Source organism: Phocoena sinus, chromosome 4 (genome assembly GCF_008692025.1).
Source record: "Phocoena sinus isolate mPhoSin1 chromosome 4, mPhoSin1.pri, whole genome shotgun sequence".
Taxonomy (NCBI): Eukaryota; Metazoa; Chordata; class Mammalia; order Artiodactyla; family Phocoenidae; genus Phocoena; species Phocoena sinus.
In genome coordinates, this window is record NC_045766.1 from 15,655,156 (window position 1) to 15,669,366 (window position 14,211).

Genomic DNA, 14,211 nt, shown 5'->3' on the forward strand with positions numbered 1-14,211 from the left:
TACTGTTGCTTTGTAATATAGTCTGAAGTCAGGGAGCCTGATTCCTCCAGCTCCTTTTTTCGTTCTAAAGATTGCTTTGGCTATTCGGGGTCTTTTGTGTTTCCATACAAATTGCGAAATTTTTTGTTCTAGTTCTGTGAAAAATGCCAGTGGTAGTTTGATAGGGATTGCATTGAATCTGTAGATTGCTTTGGGTAGTAGAGTCATTTTCACAATGTTGATTCTTCCCATCCAAGAACATGGTATATCTCTCCATCTATTTGTATCATCTTTAATTTCTTTCATCAGTGTCTTATAATTTTCTGCATACAGGTCTTTCGTATCCTTAGGTAGGTTTATTCCTAGATATTTTATTCTTTTTGTTGCAATGGTAAATGGGAGTGTTTTCTTGATTTCACTTTCAGATTTTTCATCATTAGTATATAGGAATGCCAGAGATTTCTGTGCATTAATTTTGTATCCTGCTACTTTACCAAATTCATTGATTAGCTCTAGTAGTTTTCTGGTAGCATCTTTAGGATTCTCTATGTATAGTATCATGTCATCTGCAAACAGTGACAGCTTTACTTCTTCTTTTCCGATTTGGATTCCTTTTATTTCCTTTTCTTCTCTGATTGCTGTGGCTAAAACTTCCAAAACTATGTTGAATAAGAGTGGTGAGAGTGGGCAACCTTGTCTTGTTCCTGATCTTAGTGGAAATGCTTTCAGTTTTTCACCATTGAGGATGATGTTTGCTGTGGGCTCGTCATATATGGCTTTTATTATGTTTAGGAAAGTTCCCTCTATGCCTACTTTCTGGAGGGTTTTTATCATAAATGGGTGTTGAATTTTGTCGAAAGCTTTCTCTGCATCTATTGAGATGATCATATGGTTTTTCTCCTTCAATTTGTTAATATAGTTTATCACATTGATAGATTTGCGTATATTGAAGAATCCTTGCATTCCTGGAATAAACCCCACTTGATCATGGTGTATGATCCTTTTAATGTGCCATACAATAACTTCTTTAAGAAAATGTGAAGGGTGTCACATGATCCTTGTAACCTTCATTCTATTACATGCCTATGTTAATAATCACCGAGTTTAGCGAACATTGTTTTTGGCCTCATTGTATGACTAGTGTAAAAAGTTAAGCCCCAAATTCAATAATTGGCTTCTTTTGGTTAGGTTTAAAATAAAATTCAGAAAAATCTTCTTAAAAAATTTATATTTGTGGGCTTCCCTGGTGGCACAGTGGTTGAGAGTCCGCCTGCTGATGCAGGGGACACGGGTTTGTGCCCTGGTCCGGGAGGATACCACATGCCGCAGAGCGGCTGGGCCCGTGGGCCGTGGCCGCTGGGCCTGCGCGCCCGGAGCCTGTGCTCCGCAACGGGAGAGGTAAGAGGCCTGCGTCCCAGCAAAAAAAAAAAAAAAAATTTATATTTGCACTTGTTAACAGGGAAAAAGAAAGAAAAGAGGAAAATAAATATTATTTGTGATCTCATCACCCAATGTTATTGCTGATTTGGGGGAAAAGTTTAATAACATTTGCTAATTGATTTCTCTTTTTTTTTTTTTGTGGTATGCGGGCCTCTCACTGTTGTGGCCTCTCCCGTTGTGGAGCACAGGCTCCGGATGCGCAGGCTCAGCGGCCATGGCTCATGGGCCCAGCCGCTCCAAGGGATGTGGGATCTTCTCGGATGCATCGGCAGCCAGACTCCCAACCACTGCGCCACCAGGGAAGCCCTGATGATTTCTCTTAATTTAGCTGGTACAGTGAAAAGAACATTTAATATTGAAAGGGAAGCAGAAAGCATATATAAGTGCAAGAATTGCCCCTAAATTTCTGGCATCAGTGTTGATCTCAGAAGGATTGGAAGAGTTGTAGGGAAACACTGGTCCCAAGCCCCACTTGGATGGGCTTTCCTACCAGTAGGATCACCAGTGCTGTCATTCAGCTTCTTCAGGGGTGCTTCTGTGAGTGGTAGATTCTGTTGATGATACTCACTTATCAAGAATATTTTAGAAATGTTTCATGTCACAAGGAAAGAGTTAGGCTTCATAAAGTGTTTTTTTCCTTGTCAAGAGAATCTCTCAATTGGCCATGCACACATTGGGTCAAAGCAGTACAGTTGACCCTTGAACAACGTGGAGGTTGGGGGCATCAACCCCTAATGCACTCGAAAATCCACATATAACTTTACAGTCAATCTTCCTTATCTGAGATTCCACATCCATGAATTCATGTAGTACTATAGTATTTATTGAAAAAAAATCCATATATAAGTGGACTCATGCAGTTCAACCATGTTGTTCAAGGGTCAACCATACATAGTAACATTGGCCGTGTTAGATTTAGATTCAGTGTTCTGAGAATGCCACTTGCTAAACTGGAATTTATTTTAAAATTTGGGTAGACTTTTGAGAATGTATTTTAAAATTACACCTCTTGGGACTTCCCTGGTGGCGCAGTGGTTAAGAATATGCCTGCCAATGCAGGGGACATGGATTTGAGCCCTGGTCCGGGAAGATCCCACATGCCGCGGAGCAACTAAGCCCATGTGCCACAACTGCTGAAGCCCGCGTGCCTAGAGCCCGTGCTCCGCAACAAGAGAAGCCACCGCAATGAGAAGCCTACACACCACACGAAGATTAGCCCCCGCTCGCTGCAACTAGAGAAAGCCCACGTGCAGCAGTGAAGACCCAATGCAGCCAAAAATAAATAAATAAAATTTTAAAAATTAAAAAAAATAAAATTAGACCTCATGAAAAGATATAGAAGGTGGGTAAAAAAGTACATGGAATGATAATCATATTTGATTTTTTAAAAATCGTAATTTAGGTAGGGTCAGTGCTCCTTGGTAAATTACTTTAGTTACTACTTCTTTATTTCTCCTGGGGCAAAACAAAAGTAGTTCTGTTTAGAAAGTTAAGGTGATAGTGCTTTCCTAGTTAAAAAACACTGTACAGTTGACCCTTGAACAACCTGTGAATTAGGGACACTGATCCCCGATGTAGTTGAAAATCTACATATAACTTTACAGTTGGCCCTTGTATCTGTATCTGTTCTGAATCTGCAGATTCAACCAACTTTGGGTGGTGTAGTACAGTAGTACATATTTATCGAAAAAAATCCATGTATAAGTGGATCTGCACAGTTCAAACCGTCAGCTATATATGTGGATATCTAAGTTGTTTACTTCGTTAGAAACCCATTAAAGAAATTCCTGTGTGTGTGATCATGAGAATATTCATGCCGAGGCTGTTGAAACTTACTGCTGCAGCTTAGTTTTGATGTCAAGGGCATTACTGCACTACATGCAGTAATAAAACTACTCATTTTATTGCTCTTCACTCTGTAATGCTTTGCCGATATTGTATTTTTTTACAAATTGAAGTTTTGTGGCAACCTTGTGTTGAACAAGTCTGTTGGTACCTTTTTTCTAATAGCATTTGCTCACTTCATGTCTCTGAGTCACATTTTGGTGATTCTTGCAATATTTCAAATCCTCTACCAACATATAGATTATGACTCACTGAAGGCTCTGATGATGGTTAGCATTTTTTTCTTTAGCAATAAAGTGTTTTTAAATTAAGATATATACATTTTTTTTTTTTTTTGCGGTACGCGGGCCTCTTTTTTTTGAGGTACGCGGGCCTCTCACTGCTGTGGCCTCTCCCGTTGCGGAGCACAGGCTCCGGACGCGCAGGCTCAGCGGCCATGGCTCATGGGCCTAGCCGCTTCGCGGCATGTGGGATCTTCCCGGACCGGGGCACGAACCCACGTCCCCTGCATCGGCAGGCGGACTCTCAACCACTGCGCCACCAGGGAAGCCCTACATTTTTTTTAATACTCTTGCACACTTAGTTGACTACAGTACAGTGTAAACATAACATTTATATGCACTGCGAAACCAAAAAAATTCATGTGACTCATTTTATCACAGTATTTGCTTCATTGTGATCTTGAAGGAACCTGCAGTATCTCTGAAGTATGCCTGTACTTAATACCATAAAGAGGAATTAAAGAGATTGAGTAGATAGGTTCCTTGGTAAAGATTTGAAGATTACAGGTTTGGCCTGGGGACATAAAAGATGTTTAGAAATGTAGCTGTCAATGATTTGCTGCTTCATTGATTGGGTTGCTGGAAGTTGATTAAATTTCTAGAGGTAAAGTGTTTTTACCAAATACTAATTATAGGAATCTGTTCCATGGAGTTTGTCTGTGAAATTGTAATTTTACTGTGTTATTGGTAATAATATGTTTATAATCTACTTTGAAAAGCACATGATAGAAGAACTAGAATATAGAGCTTTAAGTTTTTGTCAGTTCTATTTGTTTGAAAGTTTCAGGCCTAGAAGCAGTTAGTCCTATGGTATAAACCAGTGCTACTGAAATGACAGTTCCATGGTGAGATGAAAGGATTGCACCAGGATGTAAAGTGGTACATTGCATCCTTCACTTCACAGAAAGTTTTGCTGTATAAAAATGTCAGTTGCACTAAACAGTGTGTTTTGTAACATAGTTGATTACATTCTGCTTCAAGGTTCTTATCTCACACTGGATTGCTATTGTGACCAGCTCCAACCCATCTGCAGATCATACTTGGAGGAGTACTAGTATAAACAACTTGTTTCATAAGTGAATGATCTGTTTTCTGATTACATTGTTGGGATTGGATTGGTTTTAATGGACGTTTCTGCTGCTGTTACCTTCTAATGCCCTACAGAGCAGGTAGAGCTAATGAAACAAGTAAGGAATCTGGAGTCCTGGCTGTGCCTTTTCTCAGCTGAGTGGCCTTGGACAAATAATTTAACCTCTCTGAGTCCATTTCATCATGTGTAAAATTAGGATATAATCCCTATGTTCCCGTGTTGTTGTGAAGATTGAGTTACTGTTTTAAGAAACCACTTTGAAAACTCTAAATTGTAGTTAAAACGATATCATCCATACTGACAGTTTTCAAACCTCTCTTCCATTTCTCTAATGCCATCTCTTGCTCTCAGTAATTAAGCTCTTTCTTCCTCCTCTTTTTCTTTAAGAAATTTAGATATTGTTGTATGCCCACTAAGAACCAGACTCTGGTAAATAAATGAAATTAAACAACCTTTTTTTCACATTTTATATTTATGCTTGCCTTACATACTAAATGAAAAGAAAAATGGTTCTACAAAGCTCGTAAGAAAAAACAGTGATCATCTGCCCTAGTCCTCTGAACCTAGGGTTCTTGCTTCTCTGAGGCAGTCATTTCAGTGTCTTTTACTCTTTTTTTGTTATTCTCTTCATATTTCTATATAACATTTTATGGCAATCTTCTTAATTTTCAGTTTTAACTATTTATCTAATAACTTGCTGCTATGAAAATTAAGGGCTTTGCTCTCATATACAATTTCCATCCCCTCATCCCGCCAGAATTGTATATCTTAATTTTTCGTTATGTCAGTGTTTAGTGTTTATATCATTAAGATGGTAATTATTATTTACAACTGAGTCAGATAGCATAATAATAATCAAGCTTATTTCTTGTGCAATGTTTTTGTTTTCTGGGGAATTAGTAACTGTCTCATTTTTATTTGCTTTTTTGAAAAGTACCTTCTCAATGATAGGAAGATTTGATAATGCCAATATCTAGATTTGCCATGGATCTCTTTCTTTTATTGCTTCTACTTTTTTTCACTTTTGTTGTCTTATCTCCTTGTATGTGTAGGGTTACTTTCTGAGTGGGTTATCAAGCACTGTATTTGTAAAATTATTTGAAGAAATAGTTTAAGACACAGAATAGTGTTTTTTTTTTTTCCTTTGGAGAAAGTTTAGGTTGTTTTTTCCAAGTTCCTGGAATCCCTAGCACTTTGGAGATGCCTGGGGACAGATGTTAGCACTCTCTTAAGATCATCTTAAACTGATTTCAGAGATTCAGATGTCTGCAGTTGATTGGCAATTTCAAGAAGGCCTGTTCTACATCTGGCCTATTCTTACTCCTAGGGTACAGCCTTTCAGGGTCCCAACTCAAAGCAAGGATGGGTTCAGAGCTGTCTTGGGCACAAAATCTTTTATTCTCTTAGTCCCTTGAAGTTATCAAAACTCCCATTCGGCCTCTTATCCTTTCAGCTGCCTTCTCTAGTTTCAGTTAATACTTGCCCCAAACTCTGGGCTCACCTCCCTCCACCTCTAGCCTAGCCCAGATGCTGACCTGGTAATTCTTCCCTATCATGTTAGCGCTTGACTTCAGGCACAGTTTTTAAGAAATCTTACTTATATAGTTGTCCTCAGTGTATGGACTGGCCCAGAATACCTAGTCTGCCATTACCAAATGTTAAAGTCTGAAAGATTCACATTTAACTAAAAACATCCTAAGTGAAATTTACTACTAAATTCTACAGCCAATCAAACTTTCAACCAGATGTGAAAAGAGAATAAAGGTATTTTCAGACATGTAAAATCTCAAAAGAATGTTCTACCAAAATGAGAAGTAAACTTACGAAGAAGATGACAGAATTTTTTAAAAAAGCAAAAAGCAGAAAAGCACAGAAAGCCTCCAGAATAATGGTGAAGGGAGTTCCCAAGATGACAGCAATACAGGTAGTCTAGAGTAACTTACCAATATTTGAGAATGGCAAGCTCCAGGAAGGATGTTTTCACAGGAAGAAAGAAAGTAAAAGAAAGAAAAGGAAAGGAAATTGCAAAGGCTATGTTTACTGTGTTCAAGGAGATAAAAGATAAGATTGAGCATTTCTTATCTTTTGAAAAAAATTGGAAACTATTAAAAGATGAGTGGAAATCATAATGTTGAAAAATAGAATAAACAAAATTAAGACCTTTAAGATTAAGAGATAATTGGTGAACTGGAAAATATGACAGAAGAAAATGTTTGGAATAAAGCACAGACAGAATGATAGAAAATATAGAAGAGAGGTTAAGAGAAAAGAGGATACAGTGAGAAGGTCAAATATGAGTGTTTTGGGGGTCCCTGAAGGAGAAAACAAAGTGAGAATGGGCTAAAGCAATATTTGAAGATAAATTGACCGAGATTTTGCCAAAAGTGAGGAAGGCCATGTACTTAAGAAATCTGAAAACCTCAAGCAAGATAAACAGAAAGAAATATTTACCTAGGTTGAAAACTAAAGACAAAGAGGACATCTGAAAAGTTATCAAAGAAAACAAAATAAAACAAAACCAGATATCTACCAAGAAAAAAAGGTGATCTACGAACAGCTTCTAACAGCTGACTTGTCAGCTAAAACAGTGAAAGCCAGAAGACAATAGAATGATGTCCACAAAGAAATGACTTTCTTCCCTGCCAAACCAGAAATAAATTCTATACCCAGAATAAAGGTGAAATCAAGACATTTTCAGATCAACAAAGATTGAGAGAATTTGTCACTAGGAGACCTGCACCAAGGAAATACTACAAGAATGTTCTTCAGGCAGAAGGAAAGTGACCCCAGATGGAAGCTCAAGAGATAAAGGAAGAAACGAAAGGCGACAGTAAATATGTGGGTAAATCTAAATGAATATTTACTGTATATAACAACAAGAGCCTTCATTTGAACATATATGTGGAATTATGATGGCATTTCAGTCAAGTTGGTGGGGGGGTAAATGGAATTAAAGTATTTCTGTAGTCCTTGGGTTGTCTGGGAATTGGTAAAACTAATGTTAATGTTAGCTAATGTTAATCTAATTAACGTTAGTTAAGTTTAGTGTTAATTAGTTAAGTTTTAATCTTGAGAGAACCATTAAAAGTATATAGTAATATGTTAATAGAGTATATGTCTTCTAAGCCAACAGAAGGAGAAAAATGAAGTAAGAAGTTATCAGCCCCAAAGAAGGCAAGAAAGGAGAGAAAAAGGAACATAGGAACGTAGAGCTTATTAAGTACAAATAGCACTTAGTAAGACAATAGACATAAATCGAAAGAGGTCCCGTAAATGTAAATATACTAAATGACTTAATTAAAAGATAAAAATTGTCCAACTGGGTAAAGATAATTGAACTCAATTATTTGATGTTTATAAAGATACAGCAAAGTTGAAAGTAAAATGTAAAAAATATATACCATACAAACACTTTGAATAGAGAGATGGTGTAGCTAAACTGTACTTGAAGCAGAAGCAGTGAACGTTACCAAAGGTGAAGAGAAACACTTCATAATGATAAAATATGAAACCTCCGTATATGTAACTGTAGCAGATATTCTTATTGGCCTGTATCACATCCTCCTTGCCCCCTCATTTCACCTGGATATTACATACAGCTCACTGTGTACTGCCAGCATCTCACTACACTGTGCTTCTCTTTCTGGAAACTTAAAAGCTGCTCAGGTGAAACCTGGGATTGTGGGGGCAGTTAACACTCCTGGGGCAAGCCTCAAGCAGTGGAGGGACTGGAATCGGTGGATAAACTCTCCAACTTCCCATCCCTTAGAGGGACAATTCTGAAACACATTCTGTTTGTTTCCTTGGTGAGTTCCCTGTGGGAGCGGCTCCAGCACTTACTGCAGAAATCAGCTCAGTAACACACTTTATTGGCTTTCTTTCCTTCTCTGGATCTCTCTCTTCATTTCCTTACTGTGTTTGCTGGGATCACCTCCATTACCTAACTGCCCTAAAATCTACACTTTTGGGAGAACTCAAACTAAGACAAAAAAAAATCTGAATTTGTAAGTTTCTAATTAATTTTAAATTTCTCTCTGTTTCTCTTATCTGTATGCAAAGAGTGGCAGAACTACAAGGAGGAATAGATGAAGCCACAATTGTAGTTGGGGATTTTAACCCAATTTTCTTAGTAACTGATGGAACAAGAGACAGATATCAGTAAGGATGTAGATTTGAGCACCGTGATCAACAAACTTGACCTAATTTATATATACAGAACATTGCACAAGAGAACTGTGGTGTACGTTTTTTTCTAGCACAAGCAACTCTTTCCAAAATCTTGACACAACTCAGAGTCTTGAAATAATGGAGTATGTTCTTTGAACATAGTGGAAACAAGTTACGAAAAGATACCTAAATACTAAAAAACCCTTTGACATACTTTTGTAAATGTTTTTCTCAGTTTATTGATTTTTAATTTTAATGGAATTTTTTCAAATATAGAAGTTTCATATTTTGCAGAGTCAAATCTATCATTCTCAAATGACTCATTAGTTTTAAGCTCAGTTTCTCCCTATCCAGGAATTCAGTAAATACTCATTTAAATAAAAAAAAAATTAAGTAGTTTTTTCTATTTTATTGGCTATATTTAATCATTCCTCTGGTTTGAACTTCAGAATCACTTTTTTGTTCCAAAAAAGAATTCTACTAGAATTTTTAATTGCAATTGCATTAACTCCTTGTTCTTATAAGAATTTTATTTTTGCATTTTTTTATTCAGGTGTAATTGAGATATAACATTATATTAGTTTAGTTATACAATGTAATGATTCGATATTTGTATATATTGTGAAATGATCACCACAGTAAGTCTAGTAACATCTGTCACCATACATAGTCACAAAATTTTTTTTTCTTGTGATGAGAACTTTTAAGATCTACAGTTTTTTTATTTTCAAATTACCATTCTGTATTGTGATTGAGATTACTACTTACTGTTCCCAGTTCTTCCTTTCCCTTCTAGCTATTAGTAGATGAAATGCTAACTGGTTATTGAGAGATGTAGAGAAATGCTGATGGATATTGATGGAAGTGAGGGCTGGGCATGAGCTAGCAGTGGCTGGCATTAAACCACTGGAAAATGGGTTAGGATGCTCACTCTGGCTGGTGAAACTGGTTTTCTTTGAAGTGGGGTAAATGGTAAAGCAGGTACAAGTCTCCTGCTATCTTTCTGTCTGATGTTACTATTCTGTACTTTGATTTATAGAATTTATTCTTGAAGTCTTATAGATTTTGTTCCATATTTTTAGATTCCAAGGTTCTTGTAACTTTATCTCTCTTAATTTTTTGTGAGGTTTTTTTTTGATAAAAAGGGTTGGGGAGAATAAATGAGACAGAGGAAGTTTCCCTCTAAACCTAGCAATTCTAGAACAATTGCTCATTTTCCATTTTTTGGCATTGTTATGGATTATTAAATAATTAGATATTTGACTTCCTGAGAAATTGTACTGTTGAGAATGTGTATTCACAGATAAGTGCAAAGGTTATTTCCTATTTTTGTGTTTCAGGGTTATTGTTTCAATGCTAATAGTAAATGAAAAATGCTACCACCTCTCTGCTTTTAGGTTGGAATGTTGCGTCAGCAGGTTGAAGAACATGAAAAAGTCAAGCAAGAGATGGCCATAGAGTATAAGCTGGAGTTAAAGAAACTACATGAAGAAGTAAGATTTTAATTCTGTTATGTGTTGTATAATTCTGTCTCTTCAACACATGAGAATTTTGTTAACGAGCCAGTTTCTACTTCATAGAGTGGATGTATGTATACTAAGGGAGGTGCAGGGGTGGAAATCTATTTCTCTGTTCTTAAACCCAGGTAAAGAATCTTGCCTGTTTATATGTTTGATACTACCTACAACAGCGATTCTAAAATGTGTTTGTTGGTTGAGTACCTGAAAGAAATAGAGCTATTTTTGTATAATACCATGAAATACTGATACCAAAAGCTTATATTAAATGTTTTAATTTTTAAGTTGAATCAGTTACTAGATTTTAAATAATGGAGGATCCAAAGGTTTCAGAAGCATTTTGGGATAGATAAGGAAAGTAAGAAAATTCTATCAGTTAACTCACTTTTATTCTTCAGATTGGGAAAAAACTGCTTTTATTTTCATTTAATTCCACAGTACTCCTCTCTTGCTTACTTACTCAGTGTTCTGCAGGAGAATGGTTCAAGAACCACAGGCCTAGAGAAGAGAGACAGGGTTTTTATTTGCTGCTTTTATTGTGGGGGTGGGTTTAGGGGCCCCTAAGTGCAAGGCGATTGTACATTGTAAGAAAAATTAAACTTCTGTTTATAAAATATTTTCCCTTTATTTTTCTTTGACTCAATATATTTCTTTTCTGGTGTTTATTTTTTATATGTAGTTTTGAGTTGTTATTTTATCTGACATGCTGTCTATTTTCAGGGATACTAGTTAGCTCTATGCGTGCTTTCATAATGCCAGTTTGTTGTATCAGCACTGTTTACACATTCTTAAATTTTAAGTCTAGAAATAACTGTGTCTACAGTTAGGCAGACTGAAGAGAAGCTATGAAAAGCTACAGAGAAAGCATGTAAGAGACTTCAGAGGAAATGCCAGAAATCACAGGGAAGATCGGTCTGAAATTGAGAGATTAACTGGAAAAATAGAGGTATGTTCATAGTACTGATTTGCTCATAGTGATTGTCAGCCTTCATGTAGGAAAATGCTGTTTCTAATAGTGCTATTTCCTGAAACCAATTTTCTCTCATCTCCAGGACTACTACTGAGCTGTTGCAAAGGTGGGAGGGTGATCCACTGTGCATCCTGTCACCAGGATGGTTACTAGCTATCAGTAACTCTCAACAGGGCAGTACCCTCCTTTGAGGGCATTGGAAATGTATGGAGACATTGTTTTGGTTGTCAGAATGGCTGGGAGTGAAACTGGTGTGTAGGGCACAGGGACCAGGGACACTAAACATGGCTGGGACTTTTCCACACAGGAAGGAGTATTGAACCCAAAATGCCAATATTGAGGAACATTGACTACCAGTTACTAGCTGTCCTCCATGGGCAGTGTCCTTGTCTTATTTATCACCTAACAGAGTAGGGGCTTAGTAAGTGTTGAAGGTACTAAGCGTTGAAGCTTTTTTGTACGGAGTACTCTGCATATCAGATTGTTTATTGTCAGTTCCCATTTAGATATGGTAAGTCACTTACCTCCCCCTTTGCTGACTTTGTTTTTATTGAGACTGAATAACTCCATTATTATTATTATTATTATTAATTTTTCATTATTATTGTATATATTGATTCCCTAGAGGAGTTAAGGGAGTGGTGGGTTAACACCACTAAGAGTAGATGAAAGAGCAGCACGAGGCTCACTTTCTCCCCTTGGATCCCCTCTGTCTGTGCTCTTGGTTCTCAGCGGTACCTAAGGGTCACCCAGGGCCCTCTTGAGGCTCTCAGAGATTTTGATCCAGTTGTATGGCATGCAAGCTAGGGCTCTGCATTTTATCTAGCTTCCCTAGCCAATGCTAATTAAAAAACATTGTTCAACATCTTTGTGTGATTACTTACAATTTTTCTACTCAGTGACCTGTCACCCACAAATGCCAGTATATTATTACTACCTAGAATTTTAATTTCTGCATTTAATATTTTTTATATCTCAATATTTTTATACATTTGAAGAGCTTAGAATCAGATACTGCTTTCCCTCCAGCCCTCTTCAGTGAAATCTGGGTCTTTTTTGAAAAACCCCTCATGTTCTTGTTCCCCATTACCACTTCCTGATGATTGTCTTTTCTTTGTACCTCAGAAACTCCATCTTACTTTTTTTTAACATCCTTATTAGAGTATAATTGCTTTACAATGGTGTGTTAGTTTCTGCTTTGTAACAAAGTGAATCAGTTATACATATACATATGTCCCCATATCTCTTGCCTCTTGTGTCTCCCTCCCTCCCACCCTCCGTATCCCACCCCTCTAGGTGGTCACAAAGCACCAAGCTGATCTCCCTGTGCTGTGCGGCTGCTTCCCACTAGCTATTTTACGTTTGGTAATGTATATATGTGCATGCCACTCTCTCACTTTGTCCCAGCTTACCCTTCCCCCTCCCTGTATCCTCAAGTTCATTCTCTAGTAGGTCTGTACCTTTATTCCTGTCTGGCCCCTAGGTTCTTCTGACCATTTTTTTTTTTTTTAGATTCCATATATATGTGTTAGCATACGGTATTTGTTTTTCTCTTTCTGACTTACTTCACTCTGTATGACAGACTCTAGGTCCATCCACCTCATTACAGATAATTCAATTTCGTTTCTTTTTATGGCTAATATTCCATTGTATATATGTGCCACATCTTCTTTATCCATTCATCCAGTGATGGACACTTAGGTTGCTTCCATGTCCTGGCTATTGTAAATAGAGCTGCAATGAACATTGTGGTACGTGACTCTTTTTGAATTATGGTTTTCTCAGGGTATGTGCCCAGTAGTGGGATTGCTGTGTCGTATGGTAGTTCTATTTTTAGTTTTTTAAGGAACCTCCATACTGTTCTCCATAGTGGCTGTATCAATTTACATTCCCGCCAACAAGAAAATCCATCTTTGATTTTCATGTCATCAGTATATACCACCAACCAGTGTACATACAGCCAGAGTTAGTCATCTTCTGATCCCTGGTTACTCCCCTGTTCAAAGACTTCAGCTCCCAGTTCACTGTCATTCTCTCCAACCTTGCTCTTATCATAATTCTTGAGGATTTCAGTATCCACAGTGATGCTGATAATACTGTGGTCTTTGAGTTCCTTGGTGTTCTTTCCTCCACAGATATTTTGATCTCCTATCTGTCTCTTCTCCCTTTTCCCATTGTCCTTCCTTAGGTGTTATCATTACCAATACTTGCAACCCTCCTAGAATCACATTTTTAAGCATCGCATTCTCCAACTACCATCCCTGTCTTTTCAGCTCTCTCCCTCTGGCTCCTGATGCTCAATACTCACCTGACCCCCCATCCCTTAAAGTGCTTGGATCCTGCCACTTGTCACTGCTCTCTCTCTACCTTGTGTCCTCAGTTACAAGTCCTTACCCAGCTTCCATCCCATGGTTACACTCCTTATATTCCCCTTCAATTCTGTGCTCTCTCTTACTTCATCGCCTTTGCTTGGCAAAACTGTAACTCTCGTTAAATCCAGCTTTCTCCCCACTTTCTACCTGTCATGTGTGGCAGACCATGGCTGGAGAAAAATATAATCGTGCTGACTGGCCTCATTTTAAATTCATGGTCACTCACCTCAAATGGGTCCACATGCTGCCCAGAATCATATATTTCCCCTCGCTCTCCTACTTTCCATAATGACTGTTTCATACTTTCTCTTTCTTTGAATTTTCAACACTTTTCCCCACATCCTCACTTTTGGATGATGATCTTTCTTTCTATTTCATTGAGAAAGTAGAAGATAATTTTCACAAACTTCCAACCTTGTGTCTACCTGCCTATTTGCAACTGCACCCATATACTCTGCCTTCCTGCTGGAGGGACTGTCCATGCTTTCCCTATTCCCTACCCACATCACTCTAGAAATGCTCCTCTCTTCTGCATCATCAGGTTTTTCCT

General features: G+C 37.6%; 1 protein-coding gene across 6 annotated transcripts in view; it reads left to right on the plus strand.

Moving 5' to 3' along the window:
* CEP63 (centrosomal protein 63) overlaps positions 1 to 14,211 on the plus strand; it is an 87,163-nt gene that overhangs the window by 18,781 nt on the left and 54,171 nt on the right. For all 6 annotated transcript variants that reach the window (XM_032630829.1, XM_032630828.1, XM_032630826.1 and 3 more), the window contains 2 exons: positions 10,200 to 10,295; positions 11,143 to 11,265. In XM_032630829.1, coding sequence (XP_032486720.1) covers positions 10,200 to 10,295; positions 11,143 to 11,265 — 219 coding nt within the window. The remainder of the gene's footprint in view (positions 1 to 10,199; positions 10,296 to 11,142; positions 11,266 to 14,211) is intronic.